This window comes from Rhinopithecus roxellana, chromosome 13 (genome assembly GCF_007565055.1).
Source record: "Rhinopithecus roxellana isolate Shanxi Qingling chromosome 13, ASM756505v1, whole genome shotgun sequence".
Taxonomy (NCBI): domain Eukaryota; kingdom Metazoa; phylum Chordata; class Mammalia; order Primates; family Cercopithecidae; genus Rhinopithecus; species Rhinopithecus roxellana.
Genome location: NC_044561.1, coordinates 595,254 through 621,181, shown reverse-complemented (window position 1 = coordinate 621,181; position 25,928 = coordinate 595,254). Strand labels below are relative to the sequence as shown.

The window sequence follows — 25,928 nt, the reverse complement described above, 5'->3', positions numbered from 1 at the left end:
CGAAGGTGGATCTTGGTATACAGGAAAATGCAATATCCTCATAGAAGCAGGTCATTTCCATTCCCACAGGAAAGGCAATTATTCTCACTTCACAGACACAGAGAACAACCCAAAGTATATGATTAGATATTCAGGACAATTTTAGAATCTGGGCTTCTGACAGAATGGGAGTGTTGTTTCAAACTCCATGCCCAGAATTCCAACAGGTTTTCAACAGACTGGTATCTGTTTCAGTTTGTTGGACTCTCATACACACATGCACACACTGCACTTTACAACTGGCTGTTGCCGGGCGCGGTGGCTCAAGCCTGTAATCCCAGCACTTTTGGAGGCCGAGACGGGCGGATCACGAGGTCAGGAGATCGAGACCATCCTGGCTAACATGGTGAAACCCCGTCTCTACTAAAAAATACAAAAAACTAGCCGGGCGAGGTGGTGGGCGCTTGCAGTCCCAGCTACTCGGAGGCTGAGGCAGGAGAATGGTGTAAACCCGGGAGGCGGAGCTTGCAGTGAGCAGAGATCCGGCCACTGCACTCCAACCTGGGCGACAGAGCGAGACTCCATGTCAAAAAAAAAAAAAAAAAAAAACTGGCTGTCTTCATTCATTCCTTCATTCAGTGCCGGGCACTGGGGACCGATTATATATATATGAATGATACTTTCTCAAGGAGATCATAGTCTAGTAGGAGATACAAGCATATATGCAGATAACTGCAATAACCAAAGCATCATTTGTCTTTTTTTTTTCGGAGACAGGGTCTCGCTGTTGCCTAGGCTGGAGTGCAGTGGTGCAATCTCAGCTCACTGCAGCCTCCACCTCCCAGGTTCAAGCGATCCTCTTGCCTCAGCCTCTCGAGTAGCTGGGATTACAGGCATGCCACCATGCCCGGCTAATTTTTATATTTTTAGTAGAGACGGGGTTTCAGCATGTTAGCCAGGCTGGTCTGGAATTCCTGACCTCAGGTGATCCACCCTCCTCGGCCTCCCAAAGTGCTGAGATTATAGGTGTGAGCCACTGCACCTGGCTCATTTGTCTTAGCAACATAGAGTATTACAAGAAATGCTAAGCAAGGAGACTAACAGATAAATCCTATTAAACAATGATTTCCAGTAGCCCCTGTTATTACAGGAAAGACAGGAAAAAGAATGCAGGGCACTCAAACTGTGCAGTGCTTTTAGATCCTGAACATACTACAAGTCCTGAGAAGTAGCATTATGCTCTCAGAATTCGTGCTGTAATTACAGATAGTATCCCATGTGTCAGCACTGAATTGCTCTTTATTTTGTGTATGGGTACGTTTTGGCAGCCCAAATTTTGGCTGTTCAATGTCTTGAGGACAGGTACCATGCCTCTTCTTTAATCTTGGCAGCATCTAGGACTACTCTAGGCACAAAGTAGACACTAAATATATGATGTCCTTGGTGAAAAGGACAAGTAGATGAGACATTGGGTAGGTATCTTGTTTCTCCACCATATGGACTGGGAGATTAGGAGAGTTTTGTAAAGTACAGCATTGCCCGACCTGATCACATTGCTGATGCACAGCACAAGTTACCTAATGCTTTAAGAACTGGGGGTAGAGAGTCCTTCACTGGAGGCCATAGAAGATAGCATAACGTAGGTAAATAGTCTGTCAATGAACTGCAGTAAACAAAAAGATTAATTTGGGACTTAAGCTCTCTGGGCTGATGTTTAGGATAGAAACAGACCCCAAGCCAGGCAAGGTGGCTCACACCTGTAACCCCAGCATTTTGGGAGGGTTAGGCAGGAGGACCGCTTGAGTCCAGGAGTTCAAGACCAGTCTGAGCAACACAGGCACACTCCATCTCTATAAAAAGTAAAAACAATTAGGCAGGCATGATGGATCGCACCTATAGTCCCAGGGCTATTCAGGAAGCTGAGGTGGGAAGATCTGCTTGAAAGCCAGAGAGGTGGAGGCTGCAGTGCGCCATGAGCATGCCATTGTACTTCAGCCTGGATGACAGAGCAAGACCTTGTACCCCCGCCCCCCCCACAAAAAAAAATTTGTTAAAATAAAGAAATAGACTCCAGGCTCCTTATACTTGTTACAAGGTTCTCTTAGAAATGGACCCTATCACTATTGTAGTAGGTCCGTCCTGACTTGCTTAAAAGTCTTCGATGGCTTCCCATTGCACTTAAACCAAATCCAGCTGGGCATGGTGAGGCACACCAGTACTCCCTGCCACTAAGGAGCCTTGAGCAATGGCTCAAGGACTGCTTGAGCCCAGGAGTTGAGTCCAGCCTGGGCAACATAGCAAGACCCCATCTCTCAAAAATTAAAATGAAGGCCGGGCGTGGTGGCTCATGCCTGTGATCCCAGCACTTTGGGAGGCCGAGGCAGGCAGATCACAAGGCCAGGAAATCGAGACCATCCTGGCTAACACGGTGAAACCCCGTCTCTACTTAAAAAAAAAAAATTAGCCAAGCCTTGTGGTGGGCGCCTGTAGTCCCAGCTACTTGGGAGGCTGAGGCAGGAGAATGGCATGAACCCGGGAGACAGAGCTTGCAGTAAGCCAAGACTGCACCACTGCACTCCAGCCTGGGCAACAGAGCAAGACTCCGTCTCAAAAAAAAAAAAAATTAAAATGAAAAGTCAAATCCAATTCCTCTATGTAGGTGATAATGCCCTGGTTCTGGCCCCGCCCACCTTACCCGTCTTCACTTGCCGCTTCTCTCTCTCCACCATGCCCCAGCCCCACTGGCTTACTTGATGATCTCCAAACACACCAACTTCTTGCCTGCACCAGACCCAAACCCTTGCTTTTTCTTCTGAGCCCTCTTCCTGCTTTCTGAATGGCCAGTTTCATCTGATCCTTTAGATCTCAGCTCAGATCTTTCCTCTTCAGTGAGGCCTTTCTTGAACATCTTATTCAAAGTGACCCCATCTTATTCCTTTTACTTATTAACGCACCAAATCAGTTAACTGACTTGATAGTACTTACCATGCTCTGAATTTACCAGCTGCACTTCAAAGTGATCCCTGCTCTGAAATTTCTTGTCTATTACTAGTCTTGCCCTTCTAAACATAAATCACTTGCGAGCAAGAGCCGGCTTTATCTTGCTGTATCAACTGGCATATATTAGGTACTCAAAGATTTTGAATGAATGAATGAATGAATGAGAGCTAGGAAAATATGGTAGCAGTCAGCCAGCAGATCATGAGTTAAAGTGAAAAACATCAGTTCTCCCACCATGAAGCTAGAAGTTGTATGACTGTTTTTTGACTTACGGCGTATCCAAGCAGTGATAACATACAAACAGAAAAGAGGGAGAGCCTATGTTCTCTGCTGATGATTCAAAAAAGAAATGTCAGAAAGATCAAAACCTCACCAGCTCCAGTTTCAACTCTGTTTATAATGCTGTTGGTATTAAAGGCAAATTTCCTTACTTCTAACAGATTGCAAGCTTTGGTTTCTTTTTTCCCCTGAGGGACGGACTTCTGCACCCACTGAGCCCAGTGCTGTGATAGCGCCATCAACGACTGTACTCAGCCATGCTCACACCCAGGCCAGCCTTAGAGTATCTCAGGATCTCACTCTGCATAAACCTGTGGTTGATTCAAAATACCAGAAAAGAGGTTTCTCTTCCTAAGAACCAGAACATGAAGGCAAAGCATATGCAAGAAGTGGTTCTTCCTCACAATACCCCAGCTCAAGATCTGCCCCCCTCCTATAAAAGGAAGTATAACAGAGTGAAAACTCTTTTAGAGGTGCAATTCCAAAGTACAGGAAAATTCAATGGCACCCTTTACACCTAATTTAAACCAGGTTTGACCCTTTAAACCCAGTTTGTTTCACTGAATTTGATCAATTAGTTAACTATTTAGTGATTGAGCTCTGAACTTGGAAAGTCATGAGAAAGAAAAGAGTGGAAAATAAAACCCATCATCCTTGTTTTATGTTAGATGCTTCCCATGGCATACTCAGTAAACACGGCCATGTCCTAAAAGCAATCTACCAAATGCTGAAAGAGAGGCACTTACGCGGCATGATCCCTTGGCTCACCAGTTCTTCCCGGGTCCTGCGCTGCTGGAGTTTCAACTGTAGCACTGCAGGGCAGCAGAAAGAGAGAAGAGATGAGGGGTCAGTTGGGTATTCCACCTCAAAAAACACATTTTTAAATGCAAAAAAAGTCTAAAAAACAGAAGGATGTAGTGTGAAAGAAGGGTCCCCTTGAAGTGCAACTGTCTGTAATTGCAGAAGTGGCCTGATACAGCAGAGTTTCCGTATTCTGCTGTGGGCGGTGAGAGGAAGTTGCGAAGGGTCTTGCAGGGCGATAACAATCCACAAAGCACCAGTCTTGCCTTTTGCTCAAAACCTCCACAACACTGACTCCTCCTCCTAAAACTAAAAAACACCTATTCCAAACTCAAATATCATAACGAGGACCATCACCCAGCAGAAAAAGCTCTCCAGAGGTTCTACACTTAACAAATGTTTACCACCGTAAGTATAGTGAATGAAAGTACTACTCACATATATCAGGAAGTACTATTCGTAAACTTTTTCTTTTGTATCTAAAAATTATAGCCATTTCACCAAGCAATGCCTTTTTCTAGCCTACAAAATATTTTACCATTAATATGCCTCTGTTTTTCTTCTTTCTCTTCACTTACAGCCTTTTCTGTTGAGGTGAAACAATCGAGCTAGATGACTCAAAGCACATCCGGGCTAGGGGAGACTGATGGGTGTTTCTCTTATTTTCACTCTGGCAATACTGCTTAATGAAACAACTTAATAGAGAGTTTTTTAAAGTTAAAAATCAACTATCGGCCAGGCGCAATGGCTCATGCCTATAATCCCAGCACTTTGGAAGGCCAAGGCGGGCAGATCACAAGGTCAGGAGTTCGAGACCAAACTGGCCAAGACGGTGAAACCCCATCTATACTAAAAATACAAAAATTAGCCAGGTGTGGTGGCACACACCGGTAATCCCAGCTACTCAGGAGGCTGAGGCAGGAGAACTGCTTGAACCTGGGAGGCGGAGGTTGCAGTGAGCCGAGATCACGCTATTCTCTCTCACTCCAGCCTGGGCAAGAGTGAGACGTTGTCTCGGGGAAAAAAAAAAAAAATCAACTATCTTTCTTTCAAAAGCCAGTTAAACCTAAAGGGTGTTACAACTACAAACTAGGCAGAATGACGATGGCACAGCTGTCATTCAGAAACTAAACGAGAAACTGCAGTGGTTGCAGTGAGCTGAGATCATACCACTTCACTCCAGCCTGGGTGACAGAGCAAGACTCCATGTCAAAAAAGAAAACAAAAAAAAGAAAATGTTCGGAGAAGGAGGGTTAGGAGGATCCCACGGGCCAAGGAAAGTCTCCTTACATAATTAAGTCTTCAAGTGTAGGGGCCTTCCAAGTCACATCTGAGAGGAACCAGAATCTACTGGGAATCATCTTAATATCTGCCTTTTCTATCCACAGAGCAGTTTTTAGGGAGGCATCCAAGAATGGCAGAACCATAACCATGCTCCTGCCTACATCTCAAATTCAGTAGATCCAAAGCCAAACTTGTTTTCCTCCCAAAAACCCAATCCACTTCCCATCCTTCTTACTTCTTTAATAATATCACTATTTTTCCCAGTATTTTTTTTAAAGTCTAAGCCAACTTCAACTCTACCTCCTCACACTCACACTCCTCTCTTATCAATTTTACCCTGCCATGTTTTCCCATGCTGCAGTCGTAGCTCCCTGGCTGTGTCCTTGCCTGTATTGTCTCTCTCCCATTTTAAGTCATCTTAATCAAAGCTGGCCAGTTACTCTTCCTCAAGTACCATGAGTTTTTTCCTACCTCTTTTATTCACTTCACCTGGAAATCCCTACCCTGTTCATCTGAACTTCCTGACTCACTCCACAGCATTCAGAGTTACTCTAGGCCTCCTGTGAGCTACCTTTTATGTGTTAGGAAAAAGTATAATATTTTGCCTTGTGTAATAGTAGCCCTTCAATATCTTACCTCTGCTACCAGTTTATAAGTTCCTGGAGAGAAGAGAATATGCCTTACTGATATATGTCTCTCACTGCACTTAATACATAGTAGGCATTCAATAATTATTTCTTGTACTGAACTGGATCTCAAAAGGATATTACAAACAGTCTGAGAAACTGAACCAAGAGGCTATTATTTTACAAATTAACACTGTTAAGAACAAAGCCTTGGAGAACTAAATAGATAAAAACAGCAGGAGTTACAATAATAGCTGACATTTATGATGCAAGTACTCTCTGCCAGACACTGTTTTACATTCTTTTATATTTTAACTTATTTAATCTTCGTAACAACCATATGAAGATACATTTTGGTGTTTTGTTTTTTTGAGACAAGGTCTCATTCTGTCACTCAGGCTGGAATGCAATGGCGCAATCTCAGCTCACCAAGGCCTTGATATCCCTGGTTCAAGGGATCCTCCCACCTCAGCCTCTGGAGCAGCTGTAACTATAGGTGTGTGCCACCACGCCCGGCTAATTTTTAAATTTTTTTTTTGTAGATACGGGGTTTCACCATGTTGCCCAGGCTGGTCTTGAACTCCTGGGCTCAAGTGATCTGTCCATCTCAGCCTCCCAAAGTGCTGAGATTACAGGTGCGAGCCACTGTGCCAGGCCAAGATAGGTATTACTAATCCTATTTTACAGAGAAGCAAAGTGAGGCCCAGCAGGTTTAAGTAATACACCTAAGGTTATCCCACTAATAAGAGGTAGAACAGGATATGGAGACAGGGATTCTGATTCCAAAACCTGGGCCTTACTTTGCCTCTCTAGGATCTTCTGAAAGCCTGCTCTACTGTGATAATAGGAGTGGAGTGTGATCACCTGGGTTTATTCTCTGGTGAGACAGACAAAGGGGCTAAGTAAAATGGATGGTTCAACAGGGTCAAAGGAATTCAGGTGATCAACTTCAGTAAAACAAATTTACGCTAGGAAGTTGATTTCAGAAAAAAAATTATAACCATAGATCAGCAACAATAATTGCATTAATAAAACACAAATAATAATTGAGTGTGCTACTATGTGTCAGGCCCTGTGTTAAGTGACCGTCATACTTTTAACTTATTTAATCCTTTAAAAAAGCCCTGTGAGGATACTACAGTTATTACCTCAATTTTACAGATGAGGAAACTAAGAATCAGATATTTAAAAGTTTGCCTTTTGTCACACAGCTCAAAGGTGCTGGAATTGGGATTCATACCCACATTTCCGTGACTCTAGAGTAGAGGCACCTGATCATATGCAATGTGCCTCTGTCAGAAAGAAAAGAGAGCCAAGCAGGATAAAATGTAAGAGGCATAAAAGGGCAAATAATTGTCATCTTTTAGAGTGTTTCTAAAGCCCAGTGTAAAATGGGCTATTAGAAAATGATTAAATGTCACAAATTAATTTTATTTCACAGAATAAGGGAACAATGCAATTCAGTAAGTCTGAATACTTCAAAGAAACAATAACTAACATAAGCAATGGCTATTATCCAAGAATAATTTTGAAATATTAACCACTAGCCTTCTTAAGTAATAGGGCCATAGGGATATTATATAAGCTTCTTGATTGAAAAACTTCTTGCTTCATGAATGCAAAAATTTAAATTTATTAAAGCTAACACATTTAATAAATTTATGATTCAAGTTTTCTGTGGAGACTACAGTAAAGGCATATTCAACTTAAATATACATACACATATATACACATGTGTATATATTATGCATGTATATACATTTAAACACACATATACAGCTCTAGTACAAAGAGGAAAGCTTATATAAAAAACCTTTTCCACCTCTAAAACTAAATGAAATTAAAGTTCAGTTATCTGAAAATTCCATCTTGTCCTTCCTAGGAGTTAACTTTGAACTCTGTGTTTATCTGACATCTGACAAAAGTTCCCCACTCAAATAACAGACTTATCTTGGGTACTGCAATAACCTGATTTAGGTATGTGTTGTTTTATGCACTGCATAACCTTCAATGGTTACAAAGAAGGGGAAAAAAGACTGAAGCAGTAAACTCAGAATTATGGCAGTCAACCTATAATTCATTTTGTTTTATAATTTATCTGCTTTATGTTTATCTGTGTAAACTTAAAATGATCCATCGTCGGAGACTTTCACCTACAAAGAAATAGCTGTTTATATGAAGTTTCTGTTTCCTTGGTCTATTAATTCCTCTTAATTCTAAGCATTATAAATAAATAAAATGACTTTACATTTCCAGACCTTAGGATTATTCATTTTAGAAGCAATTATTTAATAACCCCCTTTCAGTAAATACCGCAGAGCCATATGTTCTGTGTTCACTGCCAAAGTTACCAAAATCAGGAATAAATTTCAGAGGCCATAAATTTAATGCACATCCACCCTCAACAAGAAATATCTGAAACAAATGATGATTTTCACAGACCGTAAAAGCCTATGGAGATTTAGGAGAGTAGGAATTTTGACATCTCTCTATGTCATTGTACATCACTACTTAGATCTGCTCATCATTCCCCAAGCCAGTAAACACTAAACAAAAATATTTATTTGTATACAAGCATAAGTCTTCAATCCTTTAGTGTTACTGATTTCCACAAATCTAATATATCATGTTTCTAAATGAGTCTGTGTAAACAACCTATATATAGATGAATGGATGTCTTCAGAGCTGATGGGTGGTGAATCAACTGAGTTGCCTGCTAAAAAGAATGGAATAAAAAGAAAAGAAACACAACCATAAAATGAAAAACCCTAGGTTCTCCACTCCCCATGGAAATAATCAAGTTTTTTACCTGCCTCAAACAAAGGCATCAATTGCTATTTGAATAGCTACTTTAGGGGTGAAGGAAATCCAAGGAGTGACCTTAACATATCTCTGCCGTGTAAGACCATGGAAGCATGTTGATAGGATTCAAGGGGTAATACCCAAGAAATGAACACATCAAACAGTTGGGTCAATCAGGACTGGAATAAGAAAGGAATAAGAAGTGGGGTTCTCATGCCCAGCTCTTCCACTGGTCATTTGTCCCGGTTTTCACTGGAAAGGAAACATGCAGTTGGTAGCTGTTCCTACCTTATACATGTATTGATTCCACCAAGGCTTCTACAATCAGAAGATAACATATAAATTACGAGATCATAGAAAAGAATAGGAAGGTGGGGTTAGTATGAGAAGGACAGGACAGCAAAAAAACAAGACCCCTCCCTCCACATTAAGTCTTCTCAAGGAAGATTCTCATACTGTAGGGACATTTCATTAACTGGGCCGTAACTCAGGAATACTGACAAGTCCTTTTCTCATGAAACTTCTAATCAAATGGCAATAAACTTGGCCACCGCTTTTCAGAATGTTTATGTTAGAAAAGGCTCCAAAACAAACTTGTTGATGAGTAAGGGAAATGCTCCTGGACTAGAAATTATAAGCCAGCCAAAACAGTGCTGCATTTGAAAATTAATGAGATTTATATGCTTGAGGAGAGCAAAAAGCAGACAAGCCTTCTCAAAAATCTTTTCTCTTACCCCACTCAGATATTTGGCTTCCAACTCTGGAGGCTGTCATACTTCAGGGGGAAATTGCTACCCAGAAACAATCGACTGAAACACTGCTCTGGTTGGAGCCAAGTTTGAAAGCATCAGTTTTCATGAGAATTAACAATGACCTTCACACTAAAAATATTAAAATAGCCCCAACATATTAGAAACTAAATTAATAGATGTCATTTCTGGCATTTGTAAGGTACAACTAATACTAGAGCATTTCTACATTTTAATAAATTGCACGGTGCTTATTTAACTAATTTTGAATAAGGAGTATTTGAGTTTATCTCCTCTAAAAATCACAATCTACCTCACTCTCAACAATAGAACAACTAGGTAGAAATTAGTAAGGATATTGAAACAGTTCAAATGTATGCCTCCTCCAAACCTCATGCTGAGATATGATCCCCAGTGTTGGAGGCAGGGCCTAGTAGGAGGAGTCTGGGTCACGGCAGCAGATCCGCTGGGAGTGGCCTGGTGCCCTCCCTGGAAGTAATGAGTTCTCACTCTTTTAGTTCATGCGCATGCATGAAACTTGTTTAAAAGAGCATGGCCGGGCGTGGTGGCTCATGCCTGTAATCCCAGCACTTTGGGAGGCCGAGACGGGCGGATCACGAGGTCAGGAGATCGAGACCATCCTGGCTAACACAGTGAAACCCCGTCTCTACTAAAAAATACAAAAAACTAGCCGGGCGAGATGGCGGGCGCCTGTAGTCCCAGCTACTCGGGAGGCTGAGGCAGGAGAATGGCGCAAACCCGGGAGGCAGAGCTTGCAGTGAGCTGAGATCCGGCCACTGCACTCCAGCCTGGGCGACAGAGCGAGACTCCGTCTCCAAAAAAAATAAATAAATAAATAAATAAAAAATAAAAGAGCATGGCATCTCTCTAGCTCCCTCTCTCGCCATGTGACACTCCTGCTCCCCCTTTGCCTTCCATCATGAGTAAAAGCTTCCTGAGGCCTCTCTAGAAGCTGAGCAGCTGCTGGTGCCATGCTTGTACAGCCTGCAAAACCATGAGCCAAATAAACCTCTTTTCTTTATAAATTAACCAGCCTCAAGTATCCCTTTGTAGCAACCCAAAACAGACTAATACAGATACATAGGACTTGAACTATACAATCAACCAAATAGAATTAACAAACATATAGAACACTCCATCTAACAATGGCAGAATATACACTTTTTTCAAACACACATGGAACACTCCCCAGGTCAGAACATATACCAAACAATAAAACAAGTTTCAGTCCATTTTAAAGGATTAAAATCATTCTTTGACCACAATGGAATTAAACTAGAAATCAAAAACAGGCCAGGTATGGTGGCTCACACCTACAACCCCAGGACTTTGGGAGGCTGAAACAGGAAAATCACTTGAGGTCAGGAGTCAGAGACCAACCTGGTAGGAAAAATAGCAAGACCCCCATCTCTATAAATATTATGTATATAAAGAATATATGGCTGGGCATGGTGGCTCACGCCTGTAATCCCAGCACTTTGGGAGACCAAGACAGGTGGATCACCTGAGGTCAGGAGTTCAAGAACAGCCTGGACAACATGGTAAAACCCCATCCCCACTAAAAATACACAAATTAGCAGAGCATGGTAGTGGGTGCCTATAATCCCAGCTACTCAGGAGGCTGAGGCAGGAGAATCCCTTGAACCCAGGAGGTGGAGGTTGCAGTGAGCCAAGATTGTGCTACTGCATTCCAGCCTGGGTGACACAGCAAGACTCCATCCTCAAAATATATATATATATATCTATACACACACACACACATATATATATACACACACAACACATATATATGTGTATGTGTATATATAGAGAGAGAAAGAAAAATAATAAACAGCAGAAAAAAATTTGGGAAATTCATAACCAATGGGTCAAAAGAGAATGACAGAAATTAGAAAGTACTTTGAACTAAACAATTTATCAAAATTTCTGGAATATAGCCAAACAGTGCTTAGAAGGAAATTCATAGGTTTATATTAGAAAATTCACAGCCTACACTGGAAAAGCAGAAAGATCTGGAATACATGCCATAAGCCTTTACCTTAAGAAACTAGATGAATATAAAATTCAGTTAATTTTTAAAAAGGAAACTAGAAAAAGCGCAAACTAAACCATGGTAAGTAGAAGAAAGGAAATTAAAGTGGTAAGCAATGATATAGAAAACAGAAAAATAGTCCAGGTGCAGTAGCTCACGCCTGTAATCTCAGCACTTTGGGATGCCAAGGTGGGCAGATCACCTGAGGTCAGGAGTTTGAGAACAGCCTGGCCAATATGGTGAAACCCCGTCTCTACTAAAAATACAAAAATTAGACGGGTGTGGCAGCAGGCGCCTGTAGTCCTAGCTACTTGGGAGGCTGAGGCAGGAGAATCACTTGAACCCAGGAGGCGGAGGCTGCAGTGAGCTGAGATCGCACCACTGCACTCCAGCCTGGGCGAAAGAGCGTGACTCCGTCTCAAAAACAAAAAACAATAAACAAACAACAAAAAACAGAAAAACAACAGAGAAAATCAATAGGCATAAAAGTCTGTTGTTTGAAAAGAACAACAAAATTGATAAATCTTTACCTAACTACCAAGAAAAAAACAGAAAATACATACAAAAATCAGAAACACAAAAGGAGGCCAGGTGTGGTAGCTCATGCCTGTGATCCCAGCACTTTGGGAAGCAAAGGCAGGTGGATCACCTGAGGTCAGGAGTTCAAGACCAGCCTGGCCAACATGACAAAGCCCCATTTCTATTAAAAAAAAAAAAAAAACAAGAATTAGCCAGATGTGGTGGCCCAAGCCTGTAATCCCAGCTACTTGGGAGGCTGAGGCAGGAGAATCACTTGAACCTGGGAGGTGGAGGTTGCAGTGAGCTGAGATCATGCCACTGTACTCCAGCATGAGCGACAGAGCAAGACTCCATCTCAAAAAAAGAAAAAGAAAAAGAAATGCAATGGTCAAATTCCTAGGAAGGCATAAATTACTCAAACCGACTCAAGAAAGAAATAGAACATCCGAATAGATGTGTAACAAGTAAAGAGATTGAAATAGTAATCTTCCCACAAAGAAATGCCCAGGTCCAGAAGGCTTCGCTGATATATTTCTCCAAATACTTAAGAATTAATACTGGCTGGGCATGGTGGCTCATGCTTGTAATCCCAGCACTTTGGGAGGCCCAAGTAGGTGGACTGCTTGAGCTCAGGAGTTTGAGACTAGCCCGGGCAACATGGCGAAACTGTCTCTACAAAAATGAGCCAGGCATGGTGGCAAGTGCCTGTTGTCCAAACTACTCAGGAGGCTGGGACAGGAAGATTGCCTGAACCTGGGAGGTCGAGGCTGTAGTGAGCTGAGACCACATCACTGCACTCCAGCCTGGGTGCCAGAGCAAAACCCTGTCTCAAAAAAATAAATTAAAAAATAAAAATAATTAATACCAAACATTCACAAACACTTCCCCAACTCATTTTATGAAGCTAGTATTATTCTCTGATTCCAAAGCCAGAGAAAGACATCAAAACAAAACTACAGATGAATATGCCTTATTAATACAGACACAAAATTCCTCAACAAAATACTAGCAAATGAAGCCGGACTGGAACCAAATACTCTGTATCCTTATCCTTGTAATCCTTCTCTCATTCCAGTGATTCTCAACCCTTACCCTTCACAATGAAATCATCTGGGAAGGTTTTTAATTGGTCTGGAATGGGGCCTAGACCTCATCTCTTTAAGAAGCTTAGCAGATAATTCTAATGCAATGCCATGTCAAGAGCTACCCTATGTAATACTACTTTGGCCTAATTTAAGCTTACTTCATATGGAGAAATTAAATATGCTCCACCCATGTTTGTGATGCCAATGATAGATCATGGCAAGTAAATAGTGCAAAGCAGGTTTAATCCACCTAATAACCAGTAAGTAGCCTTTCCTCTGATACTGTTTTAAGGCACATCATCTTTTGCTGTGTTTTGAACAACCATTCAGTTTTTAAGTTAAAAATTTTTGACAATAAACATATTATTATTTCCACGATCATTTTTAATATTTTTCACATTGAAAAACTTAAGAATAACAAATAATTTTTCTTTTTTTTCTCAAATTCCTTTTCACCAAACAAATAATTTAATAAATAATCATATGTGAACACTTCTAGGAGGTGTCAAGTCCCATCTCACGAAGTTTAGCATTAAACTCAGACATCTAGAGAACAGGATACAGACCAGAGATATCCACTGTCACAAATTATCAACACTTTTCCCAGCTTCCATGGTGTCCTGGCATCTTAGCTACGGGCCTCCTAGGACCTGCAGGACAAGGGCAACAGAGACCACAACAAATTCACACGTAGCTTACTGGAGCAGAGGACAAAAAGCAGTGAAAATGGACCCCCAAGCTCTGGCTAGTTAAAAATTATTATTTGTTCAAAAGTTTACAACAGGAGAGAAATTTCATTTTCCAACACACTTCTTCCATAAAATGTATTTGTAGACTACCACTAAAGGTTTGTCAAGGGGAAGAGAATGGCTAAAGAACAACCCAATAAAGAGATAAAATCTGGTATCTCTAGATGTGCTTCTGTGAGTTTTCTATCTAAATTAAATGCATGTGATATGACGCTGTGTATCCTCTAAGTTCTCGTTTATATACAGTATAGTACATTTACTAATAAATATAAACTGGTTTTTTTGTTTTTTTTTTTTTTTGAGACAGGTTCTCACTCTGTTGTCCAGGCTGAAGTGCAGTGGTATGATCATGGCTCACCACAGCCTTGACCCACCAGGCTCAAACAATCCTCCCACCTCAGCCTCCAGAGTAGCTGGGATTATAGACTTGTACTACCACACCCAGCTAATTTTTAAATTTTTTATTTGTAGAGACAAGGTCTCACTGTTGCCCAGACTGGTCTCGAATTCCTGGGCTCAAGCAATCCTCCCACCTCAGCCTCCCAAAGTGCTGGGATTACAGGTGTGAGCCACTGAACCCAGCCAATATTAACTGTGAAAAGTAGTTTCGGATAGTATTTCCTTACTCTAAGTTCATAGCCTCCTATAAATTCCTAAAGCCTGACCTGCTAATAATTGGTATATTTTTTCTCTAATTTTCAGGCACCAGTTCCAGAAAAAATAAGCAAATGCAACTTAATTCAGCATCAGACACCAATACTTCTAGCTTCAAACTGGGGAATGTTTTTTACCAGGAAGGTCAGAGAAGGAACAGGTTGGGTGCTAGCCTTAGGTGAAGTTCAGCATGCAGATAATTAGAATACTCATCTTTGCAACAGTGAATCATACCTATTTTATTGGTGTATTTTACATTCTATTTATTCTATATGCCTCAAAAATCATTTAGTGACATCCAAATTGTAAAACCACATGGCCTATCAATTAGAACCGAAGGCTGTTCTGAACACTCACCAGCTTCGTTGCTAGAATGCATGATTAAAAGCAGGTGAAGGGTGTCTCCAGAAGCAGGTGCTACTCAAGTTCTGCTACCTGGGTTACTTTCCAGCATCACCACCAATATAAGGATTGGGAATCAGGGTGTGGAGAGAGATCTTCTCTATTCACTCACCTAACAAATATTTACTAAACAACTATAGGTTGGCGCAAAACTAATTGATGTTTTTTGTCATTTCTTTTAATGGCAAAAGCTGCAATTACTTTTGCACCAACATAATACTATTTTGTTAGGTCCTGTGCTAGGTACTAGATACAAAAAATCAGCCAGGCATGGTGGCGGGCACCTTTAGTCCCAGCTACTTGGGAGGCTGAGGCAGGAGAATAGTGTGAACCCGGGAGGCGGAGCTTGCAGTGAGCTGAGATCGCGCCACTGCACTCCAGCCCGGGCAGAGCGAGACTCCGTCTCAGGAAAAAACAACGGGGGGTTCTTGAAAGTATTTTATGTTCACGATCAGTTGGTATTAAAGTTTCAAGCTATTTCCTGATAACATTCCCCAAAAGTAATACTCCTCTGGGCCCCTACTTATTGAATGTGCCCATAAGTCTGTCTTGATACAGCCTAAAAGATATGAAAGAGAAGAGGAATGTCTCTGTGTTCCCTAACTTGGTTTCATTACCTCTCTTGCTTTCTGGTTCTTGAGCCCTACCCTGTCCTACAGCATCCAATGGAATTATTTCCTCTCCTGCTTCTTAACATATAATGTTCTTAAGCTTTCTAAACATTGTTTCTTTTCTTTTTTGGTTTTTGAAATAGGATCTTGCTCTGTCACCCAGGCTGGAGAGCAGTGGTGCAATCTTGGCTCACTACAGCCTCGACTTCCCGGGCTCAAGTGATTGATCCTCATGCCTCAGCTTCTCGAGTAGCTGGGACCACAGGCACGCACCACCACACCTGGCTAATTTTTTGTACAAACAGGGTTTCACCTGTTGCCCAGGCTAGTCTTGAACTCCTAGGCTCAAATGATCCACCCACCCCGGCCTCCCAAAGTGCTGGGAGTACAAATGTGAGTCACCGCGCCCAGCCTAAACAGTAAGTTTCTTTTGTCCTTTTCGTGATAATTTTCTTCCTTCAACTTGTGAAACCAGCCTGAATGGGTAAGCATAGTGTACACTGCACCAAAAACATATCTGTGGCTTGTTTTTTTTGTTGTTGTTGTTTTTTTGTTTGTTTGTTTGAGACGGAGTCCTGCTCTGTCACCCAGGCTGGAGTGCGGTGGAGAGATCTCGGCTCACTGCAAGCTCCGCATCCCGGGTTCACACCATTCTCCTGCCTCAGCCTCCTGGGTAGCTGGGACTACAGGCGCCTGCCACCACGCCCGGCTAATTTTTTGTATTTTTAGTAGAGATGGGGTTTCACTGTGTTAGCCAGGATGGTCTTGATCTCCTGACCTTGTGATCCGCCTGCCTCAGCCTTCCAAAGTGCTGGAATTACAGGAGTGAGCCTCCGCGCCTGCCGGCTTGTTTTTAATATAAACAAAAGCATTGCAAAGGCCCAATGTATTTTTTAATTAGCCCTATCCTTAACCAGAAAGGGTTTACTGTCAACTCAACTGACTTCTGGGTAAAGGGTTACACAGCACTGAATGTGGGGTTGGTTTTATAAGTATTTTATAAGTTCCAAATAAATGCAATACACCTCCAGAAATGACCTCTGGCCAGTTGCAGTGGCTCATGCCTGTAATCCCAGCACTTTGGGAGGCCAAGGCAGGCGGATCATTTGAGGTCAGGAGGTCGAGGTCAGCCTGGCCAACATGGTGAAACCGTGCCTCTACTAAAAATACAAAAAAATAGCTGGGCATGGTGGCGGGCACTTGTAATCCCAGCTACTCAGGAGGTTGAGGCAGGAGAATAGCTTGAACTCAGGAGGCAGAGGTTGCAGTGAGCCGAGATCATGCCACTGCCCTCCAACCTGGGCAACAGAGTGAGACTCGGTCTTGGAAAAAAAAAAACCAGAAATCACCTCTAAGGGGCGACCAAAGGACATCAGAGAAAGAATCAGAACACAGAGGTCCCAATGCTATCTCTGTTGCTACCTAATCAAGTAACTATCTCTTTTTTTCTCAATTTTATCACTGTAATAATACCATTTTGAAAACTAATCCATATAACCCTTTGAAACTTAAAAGACCACAATGTACATGAAAAGTGATTTGTAAAATTATAATACAGATTACAAATGTTTCATTAGAGGCTTTTACATCAGATTTCCTCTAGGGCAAAGTAAGAACTGCAAGTAATCTGGTACCACACCTCCAATGAGATAATTTATTCTGCAAGGTAAAATGATCTTATATCAAACCACCCTTATTTAAATCACATCCCAAGTTGTTCTTGGTGGGGGTCGGGGGTGGGCAATGCAGAGAGATCAAAGGAAGGGTAAAGGAAAGGGGAAGGAGAGGAGGGAAAGGAAAGAAAAAGGAAAGGGGAAAAAAAGGAAAGGGGAAAAAAAAGGAAAGGGAACTATTTTTCTTTGGAAGGCAGTTTAGGAACATGTAGCCAGTGAAGCAGTCTCTGGTAATGATAAAGAGCAAGCTTCAGAGACAGGCAGAAGAATCAGTACTCATTCATTATTAAAATCAAATATACAGTTGAGTATTCAAAAAGCATGCTCCTGAAATTCTAAGCTATCAATACCAAAGTAGTTGTTAAAGGATCCAGAAAGGTCCATTTATCTTTTGCCAGAGAAAGGAGCTGCTGAAATTCTTGAGATTCAGATCCAAAGAGATTAAGACAAAAAGGAGGAAGTGGAGGTGAAGAAAGGAAATTCTCCTTGAGATTCTATTGACCAACCATCTACAAATCTTATGATTAAATGCAATGTGGTATCCTAGATTGGATCTGGGAACTGAAAAACGACGTTAGTGAGAAAACGAATTAAATCCAAATGAAGTCTGGAGTTTACTTAATAGTAATGTACTAATGTTCATCTCTCAGTTTTGACAAATGTACCACAGTTACATAAGAGGCTAACACTAGGGGCAACTGGATCAAGGATACACAGGAACTCTCCGTACTATCTGTGTAACTTTCTTGTAAGTGTAAAATCATTCCAAATAAAGTTTATTTTAAAAACCCATGGAGGGCCTTTTCCTCTTGCAAGTCCCCTCTCTCTCACTAGAGAGCAAGCTGTTTTCCTTTCTCTTTCCTTCTCTTTCTTTTGCCTATGAAACCTCCACTCCTAAACTCCTCGTTATGTGTCCATGTCCTAAATTTTCTAGGTGTGAGAGGACAAATCCCAAGTATTTACCCCAGACAACATAGCCACTTCATATTAGGGACCTCGTCTGGGATACCAAGGTACAATATTCATTGAAATGCAACATCTGGTGGAAGCAAACCAGTGTTACAACCTATCGGAATGGTTCTGACAGCAATCAAATTCCAAATGGTGCTGCACACCGAACCACGCATGGACACACCTTTCATCTGAGGACCCTTAGACTGACCCCAGGAGGAGCCCTAGCTGCTGTTCCACACACAATGCCCCTTTTCAGCAGGAAAGGGCCAGAAAGAGTTGTCGTCCAACACCCCCTAAAAGCAGTTAGGGTTACCATTCCAGAGGGGTGAATAATACAGGAGTTAAGAAGAAATTACTTAGGCAGATAGTGAGGGTATGGAAGTCCTCAGTAAGGTTTTCCTTTTTAATGAAAAGCAGCCCCAAATCATTTTCTAACAAAGAGCAGTTGAGCTGTAAAGTTGAGCTGCTGAAATAGATAAGCAAGCTGGGAGCTTGCACAGATGAATGCCGGCAGGAAAGAACGACCTGGGCCTAGTCACGTTCAAAATGCCAGCTCCACCTTCCCTTCTCTGCCAGCCACATGTACAGTAAGAAGCAGACAAGATGGCCCCAGCTAAAGGGATAATTCATTTGTATAACAAGATTAGGGTGGGGGCAACCAGCCTTCCCTGCTCAGTATGTAAACATCACACCTGATCAAACCAATCTGTGAGCCCTACGTAAATCAGACACTGCCTCCTCATGCCTGACTATAAAATCTGGGGCATCCTCTGCTGCTGGCCGGCCTTTCCTGTCGAAAGTCCCCTCTTTCTCGAGAGAGAGACAGAGACAGAGAGAAACAGATCCCTTTCTTCTGCCTATTAAACCTCTGCTCCTAAATAAAATAAAATAAAATAAATTTTTAAAAAACATGAATTTGCCTCTACCTTTAGAAAAAATTGATGAATCAATTATGAAACATAACAAACGTCAGGTTTTTCAAATTGAAATGCTGCCATCTCTTGGAGAGAAAGAAATTATCAATTCCTATAAATGATTCCTGTAAATCAACACGATGCTCACAGGAAATGCTCAATGGCGCATGTCAGATTTCAGATTTGGACGTTCAACCTGCAAATATATAATGCAAATATTCCAAAATCTGAACGAAATCCAAAATGCAAAACACTTGTAGTCCCAAACATTTCTGATAAGGAATACTCTTAACCTATAATACCAAAATATAATAGATATCTTCTATTTAATCTGAATACTGTCGGGAATGAAGGCTCTAGATTAATGAAGTACGTTCCTGGGCTGGTAAACCTGGGCAACTTACACATCTAACCAGGTAACTTTCCAAGAATCAGCTTATGAAAAATCTAACTTAAGGTATTAAAATATGCAAATGAAAGGTGTCTATATTGTGTAGTAACACTTACAAAACGGTGAAAACAACGCATCATCTTACTTAATTCTCACAACAAAGCTATGCAGACGACAGAACTCTGATACCATTTTGTAGATGAGGAAATTGAGGTTTAGACCGATTAAGCAACTTGCTCAAGGTCATAAAGTAAAAGAGCAGATATTGGAACCCAGCTCTGTCTGAATGTACAGCCTGAATCTTCAACCACCTCTCTTTTCTCATAAAACATACCAGTTCTCTGTATGTTTGTCTGTTTATGTTTTGTTAAGATGGGATCCTACACTGTTGCCCAGGCTGGCCTTCAATTCCTGGCCTACCAGTTATCCTCCTGCCTTGGCCTCCCAAATTACTGGGATTACAGTCATGATGAAACACTGCACCCCACTCCTCTGTTTTAAAATGACACTATATTGACAGTGTTATCAGCATGATATGGATGGAAAAAAAGTGACCTACATACTAACTAGGGGAAAATCCAGGTGATTTCAGTGAATAGTACGGAACATGTAGAGTATATGACATAGAACTCTGGAGACTGAAAACACTGCTTATGTTCTAATTCCAAAAGGAATTGAGATTTTAACAGGATAACGGTGGTCACATTTAAAGGTTATTCAGGCTGGGCATGATGGCTCACACCTGTAATCCCTGCACTTTGGGAGGCCAAGCTGGGAGGATCATGCCCAGGAGTTCAAGACGTTTTCTTTTCTTTTTTTTTTTTAGACAGAGTCTCACTCTGTCACCGGGCTGGAGTGCAGTGGCGCGATCTCGGCTCACTACAACCTCCGCCTCCCGGGTTCAAGCGATTCTCCTTCCTCAGCCTCCCAAATATCTGGGACTACAGGCGTGCGCCATCATGCCCAGCTAATTTTTGTATTTTTAGTACAGGTGAGGTTTCACCATGTTGGCCAGGATGGTCTCGATCTCTTCACCTCGTGATCCGCCTGCCTCAGCCTCCCAAAGTGCTGGGATTACAGGCATGAGCCACCATGCCCAGCCAAAGTTCAAGACTTTTCTGAGCAATGTAGGGAGACCCCTGTTTCTACAAAAAATAATTAAAAAAAAAAAAAAAATTAGCCAGGCATGGTAGCCCTTGCCTGTAGTCCTAGCTGCTCAGGAAGCTGAGGGGTCGAGGCTGCAGTGAGCCATGATTATGCCACTGCAGTCTAGCCTGGGTAGGAGGGCAAAAAATAACAACTACTAAATAAAGGTCATTCAAAGGGGCTCTTCCCAGAGAGAGACAGGAAGAAGTATAAAAGGACGTAAGAGGACGTCACAGGACTACTTCCTATCTGGCTCTCAGTGTGGGAACATCCACTCCACAAAAGCAGAAAGCATTTGCTTCCTGGCACAACTTCCTTCCTGCATTCGGCTACGGGTTCTTTTCTGGCACCAGGAAGATTGTCAGTTGGTTTGTTCATTCATTTATTGAACTAATATGTATAGGTGATGCTTATAGGTGATAAAACAACATGGACAGATAAGGTCAATATTTATAGGTGATAAAACAGTAACATGGACAGATGAGGTCCCTGTCCTCACAGAATATATGCTCTAGTAGGGAAAACATAATAAATAAGTTGTACATATTATAATTTCAGGGAGTACACTATGTGAAGAAAAGTACAGTGGAACAAGAGAACAGAGAGTGACGGGGTGGTGGTAATTTTAGATAGGGTGCACAGAGAAGGCCCTTTTGAAGAGACAGATGACTCTTGGACAGAAACCTAAATAATATGACAAACCATAAAAATGATCTGGAGAGTGTTCCAGACATAAGAAATTGCAAGTGCAAAGGCACTGAGAAAAGGCTTGCCTTGAGAAGAAAACTAATATATAAGAAACGAGGAATCTAATGTGTTTAGCTCTTACATTGTGTGGTCACTGGGTAGATGTACTACTACAGTGACTCATTTCATCTCAATGGTCATTTGAGATACGTACTGTCTATCTCATAGATGAAGAAGCTGCACGGGTAGTAAGAGGTAGAGCCAGAGCTCAAATACAGGTTGGCCTGATATCAAAGTTTGTGTTTTTTTCTACTATATTACATTTATGCCACAGTCATAGCAAAAATATTAATAACTATAAATAAATAAAAATTATTCCCCACATCCTCAAAAATCTGAGGCTTACCACTCATTTTGGGTAGTTACTCATCTCCCCCACCCCTTGATGTGACCTCCTCCTCCAATCGCCGCAAACAGATCTCAAAATGCCAATTACTTCAATGTCATCAGTCTCTTTCCTGAGGATCTATAAAGCAACGTGCAACCAACTCCATCATGTAAGATCTGGGCACAGCATGCACTTGCACCAGATGCCTGAACAGGGTGGAGATAAACTGGGAATGTGCTTCCTTTAGCACTTTTAGGTAGGGCCATCTGAAGACTCCCTTCCAAAGTTAAAGGCACCAAGAACAGCATTTTCCTTATTGCATTAGTTCTGCCCATTCACCGAGAAAATATGGGCAGCCTTGAATCTCATTTGCTAATCCCTGCTGGTATAACTGACACTGACGTTCTGCACCCAACTTTGTTGTACAGATTCAAAACTTAGAATAGGGTAGTCATTCTAGGGCAAACCAAAGAGACAAAAAATTGTTTTCCTTAAAATTAAATTAGGCCAGGGACAGTGGCTTGTGTCAATAATCCCAGCACTGTAGGGGGTCAAGGTGGGAGGATCACTTGAGAGCTGGAGTCACAGACCACCCTGGGCAACACAGGGAGACAACATCTGGTTGTGTGTGCCTGTAGTGTGTGCTTGTTGACCCAGACTGCAGTGAGCCACCACTGTGCCACCGTACTCCAGCCTGAACAAGAGTGAGCCCGTCTCAAAAAAAAAAAACCAAAATAAAACACAGAGACAGGATCTCACTCTTTTGCCCAGGCTGGAATGCAGTGGCACAGGATCACTGGAATTACAGGCGTGAGCTACTATGACAGGCCTAAAGTGGTTTTGTTTTTGTTTTCTTTTTTTAAAGATAGGGTCTCGGCCAGGCACGGTGGCTCACGCCTGTAATCCTAGCACTTCGGGAGGCCGAGGCGGGCGGATCACGAGGTCAGGAGATCAAGACCATCCTGGCTAACATGGTGAAACCCCGTCTCTACTAAAAATACAAAAAATTAGCCGGGCTTGGTGGTGGGTGCCTGTAGTCCCAGCCACTTGCGAGGCTGAGGCAAGAGAACGGTGTGAACCCGGAAGGCAGAGCTTGCGGTGAGCTGAGATCAAGCCACTGCACTCCAGCCTGGACAGAGCAAGACTCTGTCTCAAAAAAAAAAAAAAAAAAAGATAGGGTCTCATTCTGTCACCAGGATGAAGCACAGTAGTGCAATCACGGCTCACTGCAGCCTTGACCTCGCAGCCTTAATCGGTCCTCCCACCTCAGCCTTCTGAGTAACTGGGACTACAGGCGCACACTAGCATGCTTGGCCAATTTTGCTTTTTGGGGGTTTGTTTTTGTACAGATGGCGTTTCAGCATGTTGCCCAGGCTGGTCTCAAACTCCTGGACTCAAGTAATCCACTCACCTCAACCTCCCAAAATGTGGGGATTACAGGCTTTGCTGGGATTGAGCATGAGCCACTGCACCTGGCCCTTTTCTATGGGAAGGATTAGGGAATAGAAAGGTGATTAGAAATTAGACCATACAGGTTGGGTTATAAATAGATAGATAATTAGATAGACAAACAATCTGAAGCTTATTCAAATGTTTATGTGTACAGTTTTCTATTGGTAAAGAAAAAAAACAGTAAACTTCTCACCCTTAAGTCCTAAATGATATAAAATTTTAGCTATTTGACTCAAAAAGATAAAGATTTAAAAATAAAATTTAATAAAGGCTACAGCAAAATTTGTCTTCTCTGTGGAAGAATGAAATCCATAAAATTAAACTTCATGTAGTGCCTGAGCGTAAAAGCTATAAATCCTGTCCTTAGATGTTATTTCGCCTGAAAGTGAACTGTGTGATACATACACACACACACACACACACACACACACACACACACATACTCACATATGAAATTTACACTCTTGTTAGTCTCTTGTCTAGTGAATTTATTTTTGTACACCCGCTACCCTTCTTTTTTGTTTGTTTTTGTTTTTTGAGACAGGGTCTCACTTTGTCACCCAGGTTGGATTGCAGTGATGCAACCTCGGCTCACTGCCGCCTTGACCCCTGGGCTCAAGTGATCCTCCCGCCTCAGTCCCCCAAGTAGCTGGGACTACAGGCACGTGCCACCATGCCCAGATGATTCTTTTGTAGAGATGAAGTTTCGCCATGTCGCCCAGGCCGCTCTTGAACTCCTAAGTGATCCACCAGCCTCAGCCTCCCAAAATGCTAGGATTTTAGGCGTGAGCCACACTGCACCTGGCTCCCTGTACCCTTCTTAATGCGAACTTAAAGTGTTTGTAATGAGCCAACCGTTGTAAGGTTTTTGAACTTCTTATAGAAAGTCAGATTCAAATACAGTTATTTAGACAAAGATGGCTTAGTATGGAAATATGCATGAGCGTATTTTCCTGCCAGATTTGTGGTTAGAAAAGAAGCAAGTTTTCCTCCTAGAGTGGAAGGAAGAAAATAAAGAAAAGAAGCAAGCTATTCAAGAAGAAGGTAATACAGTGGTAGCTTTTTGTTGAGACCAGTCACCAGCCTGGAACTTTCTTTAGTAAATAATTAGATTCATCGAATAAAATGTTCAACCGAACTTGATGCAATCTCATAGTTACAAAACACTCTTGCCAAAGAAAGTTGCAGTCTTAATATCTGTAATCGAATCATTTCCTGTTTAGGCTTGCAGGTGGGGAACCATCTGAAACTGCAGTCCTGTAAGATTAGTTACAAAGAAAATGCCTTGGTGGGAGAAGCCTTGATGATAATATTGAATAGACAGCCTAACAAGTGTGGGGATGAAGAAGGTACCCCAGGATCCTGGGACTAACCAGACTTAAAGGCATAAGTCGGCCGGGCACGGTGGCTCAAGCCTGTAATCCCAGCACTTTGGGAGGCCGAGGGGGGCGGATCACAAGGTCAGGAGATCGAGACCAACCTGGCTAACACGGTGAAACCCCGTCTCTACTAAAAAATACAAAAAACTAGCCGGGCGAGGTGGCGGGCGCCTGTAGTCCCCCGGACTCGGGAGGCTGAGGCAGGAGAATGGCGTGAACCTGGGAGGCGGAGCTTGCAGTGAGCTGAGATCTGGCCACTGCACTCCAGCTTGGGCGACAGAGTGAGACTCCGTCTCAAAAAAAAAAAAAAAAAAAAAGGCATAAGTCAGGATCTGCAAGCCCACTCCCTTGGGGTGATCTGAATAAAGCTACTCTAGGGCATTCAGGTATGTGCTGAATACACTCGGGCAGTGGGCCAGGCAGATGGCTCATTCCTGCACCGACCTTCGAAGGCCTGCCAGGTTGAAAAGCTACCACTGGGGAGGCATGGCTGTGCTCTGGCAAGAACAAGAACCGGCATTTCATGCAGCATTTGGTCCTTCCCAGTTGAGGGGGATGCCTTGTGACTAGGTTAATCTCTGAGTCCACTTAGGGCTTGGGATGTATTCTCACAGCCCTTGCTCCTGCTCCATCTTGGAGTTGATTTTTATCATCATTGCCACCTCCTCTAAGTGATTCTTTCAGACTCATAGTTAGCCTTTGAGATTCCACAATTCTCCTCCCTACTCTTCCCCAGCTTATCTTCATTCAGACCCACATTTTTAGGTTTGACTAAACCTTCCATCTAGGAATAGGTAGGAGGCTAAGCAATTCAGGCTGCATTCATGTATCCTGTCATTTGCTTCACTGCATCTCCTTGGCTGTGGTAAAGGAAATTTAGGTTGATACACTCCTTAGACTTCACTGCCCTGCCCCCCTTTCCTTTTGCCCTTTTGATTTTTTTTTAATCTGATACTCAGGCTCTCCTCCCCCCTTCACACACCATTGGAGTCTCCTAAGCTATTTCTGTCAGTTTAATGATCCCCAGCTGTTGCCGCAGTTCGGGCTGTTTTCATGCCCAGGAGAAGCATTGAAGAGCCAGAGGAAAGGGGGTCTTATTTGTTGTCTCTCCCACAGTGGGTCAAACAAATCAAAATCATTTTTCTGAAACCACCACTGAGATTCCTTAGGGATGGATGTTAATACTGGGATGATTTGAAAATCAGGAGGAGGAAAAGTACATGGTAGTATCAGGGACATTTTTTAAACAGGCATTCTGTTGATAGGTTTGGTACTCTTCATCACTCAGAATTATGCTAGAAAATTGAGGTATGTGATATGGAGGAATTATTTGATTCACTTTGCATTCTAC

At 42.2% G+C, this 25,928-nt stretch overlaps 1 protein-coding gene across 4 annotated transcripts in view; it reads right to left on the bottom strand.

The window, feature by feature from the left end:
* MRTFA (myocardin related transcription factor A) overlaps positions 1–25,928 on the bottom strand; it is a 227,668-nt gene that overhangs the window by 57,449 nt on the left and 144,291 nt on the right. For all 4 annotated transcript variants that reach the window (XM_030915380.1, XM_010379227.2, XM_030915381.1 and 1 more), the window contains one exon: positions 4,005–4,070. In XM_030915380.1, the coding sequence (XP_030771240.1) occupies positions 4,005–4,011 (7 nt within the window). In that variant the 5' untranslated portion in view covers positions 4,012–4,070. The remainder of the gene's footprint in view (positions 1–4,004; positions 4,071–25,928) is intronic.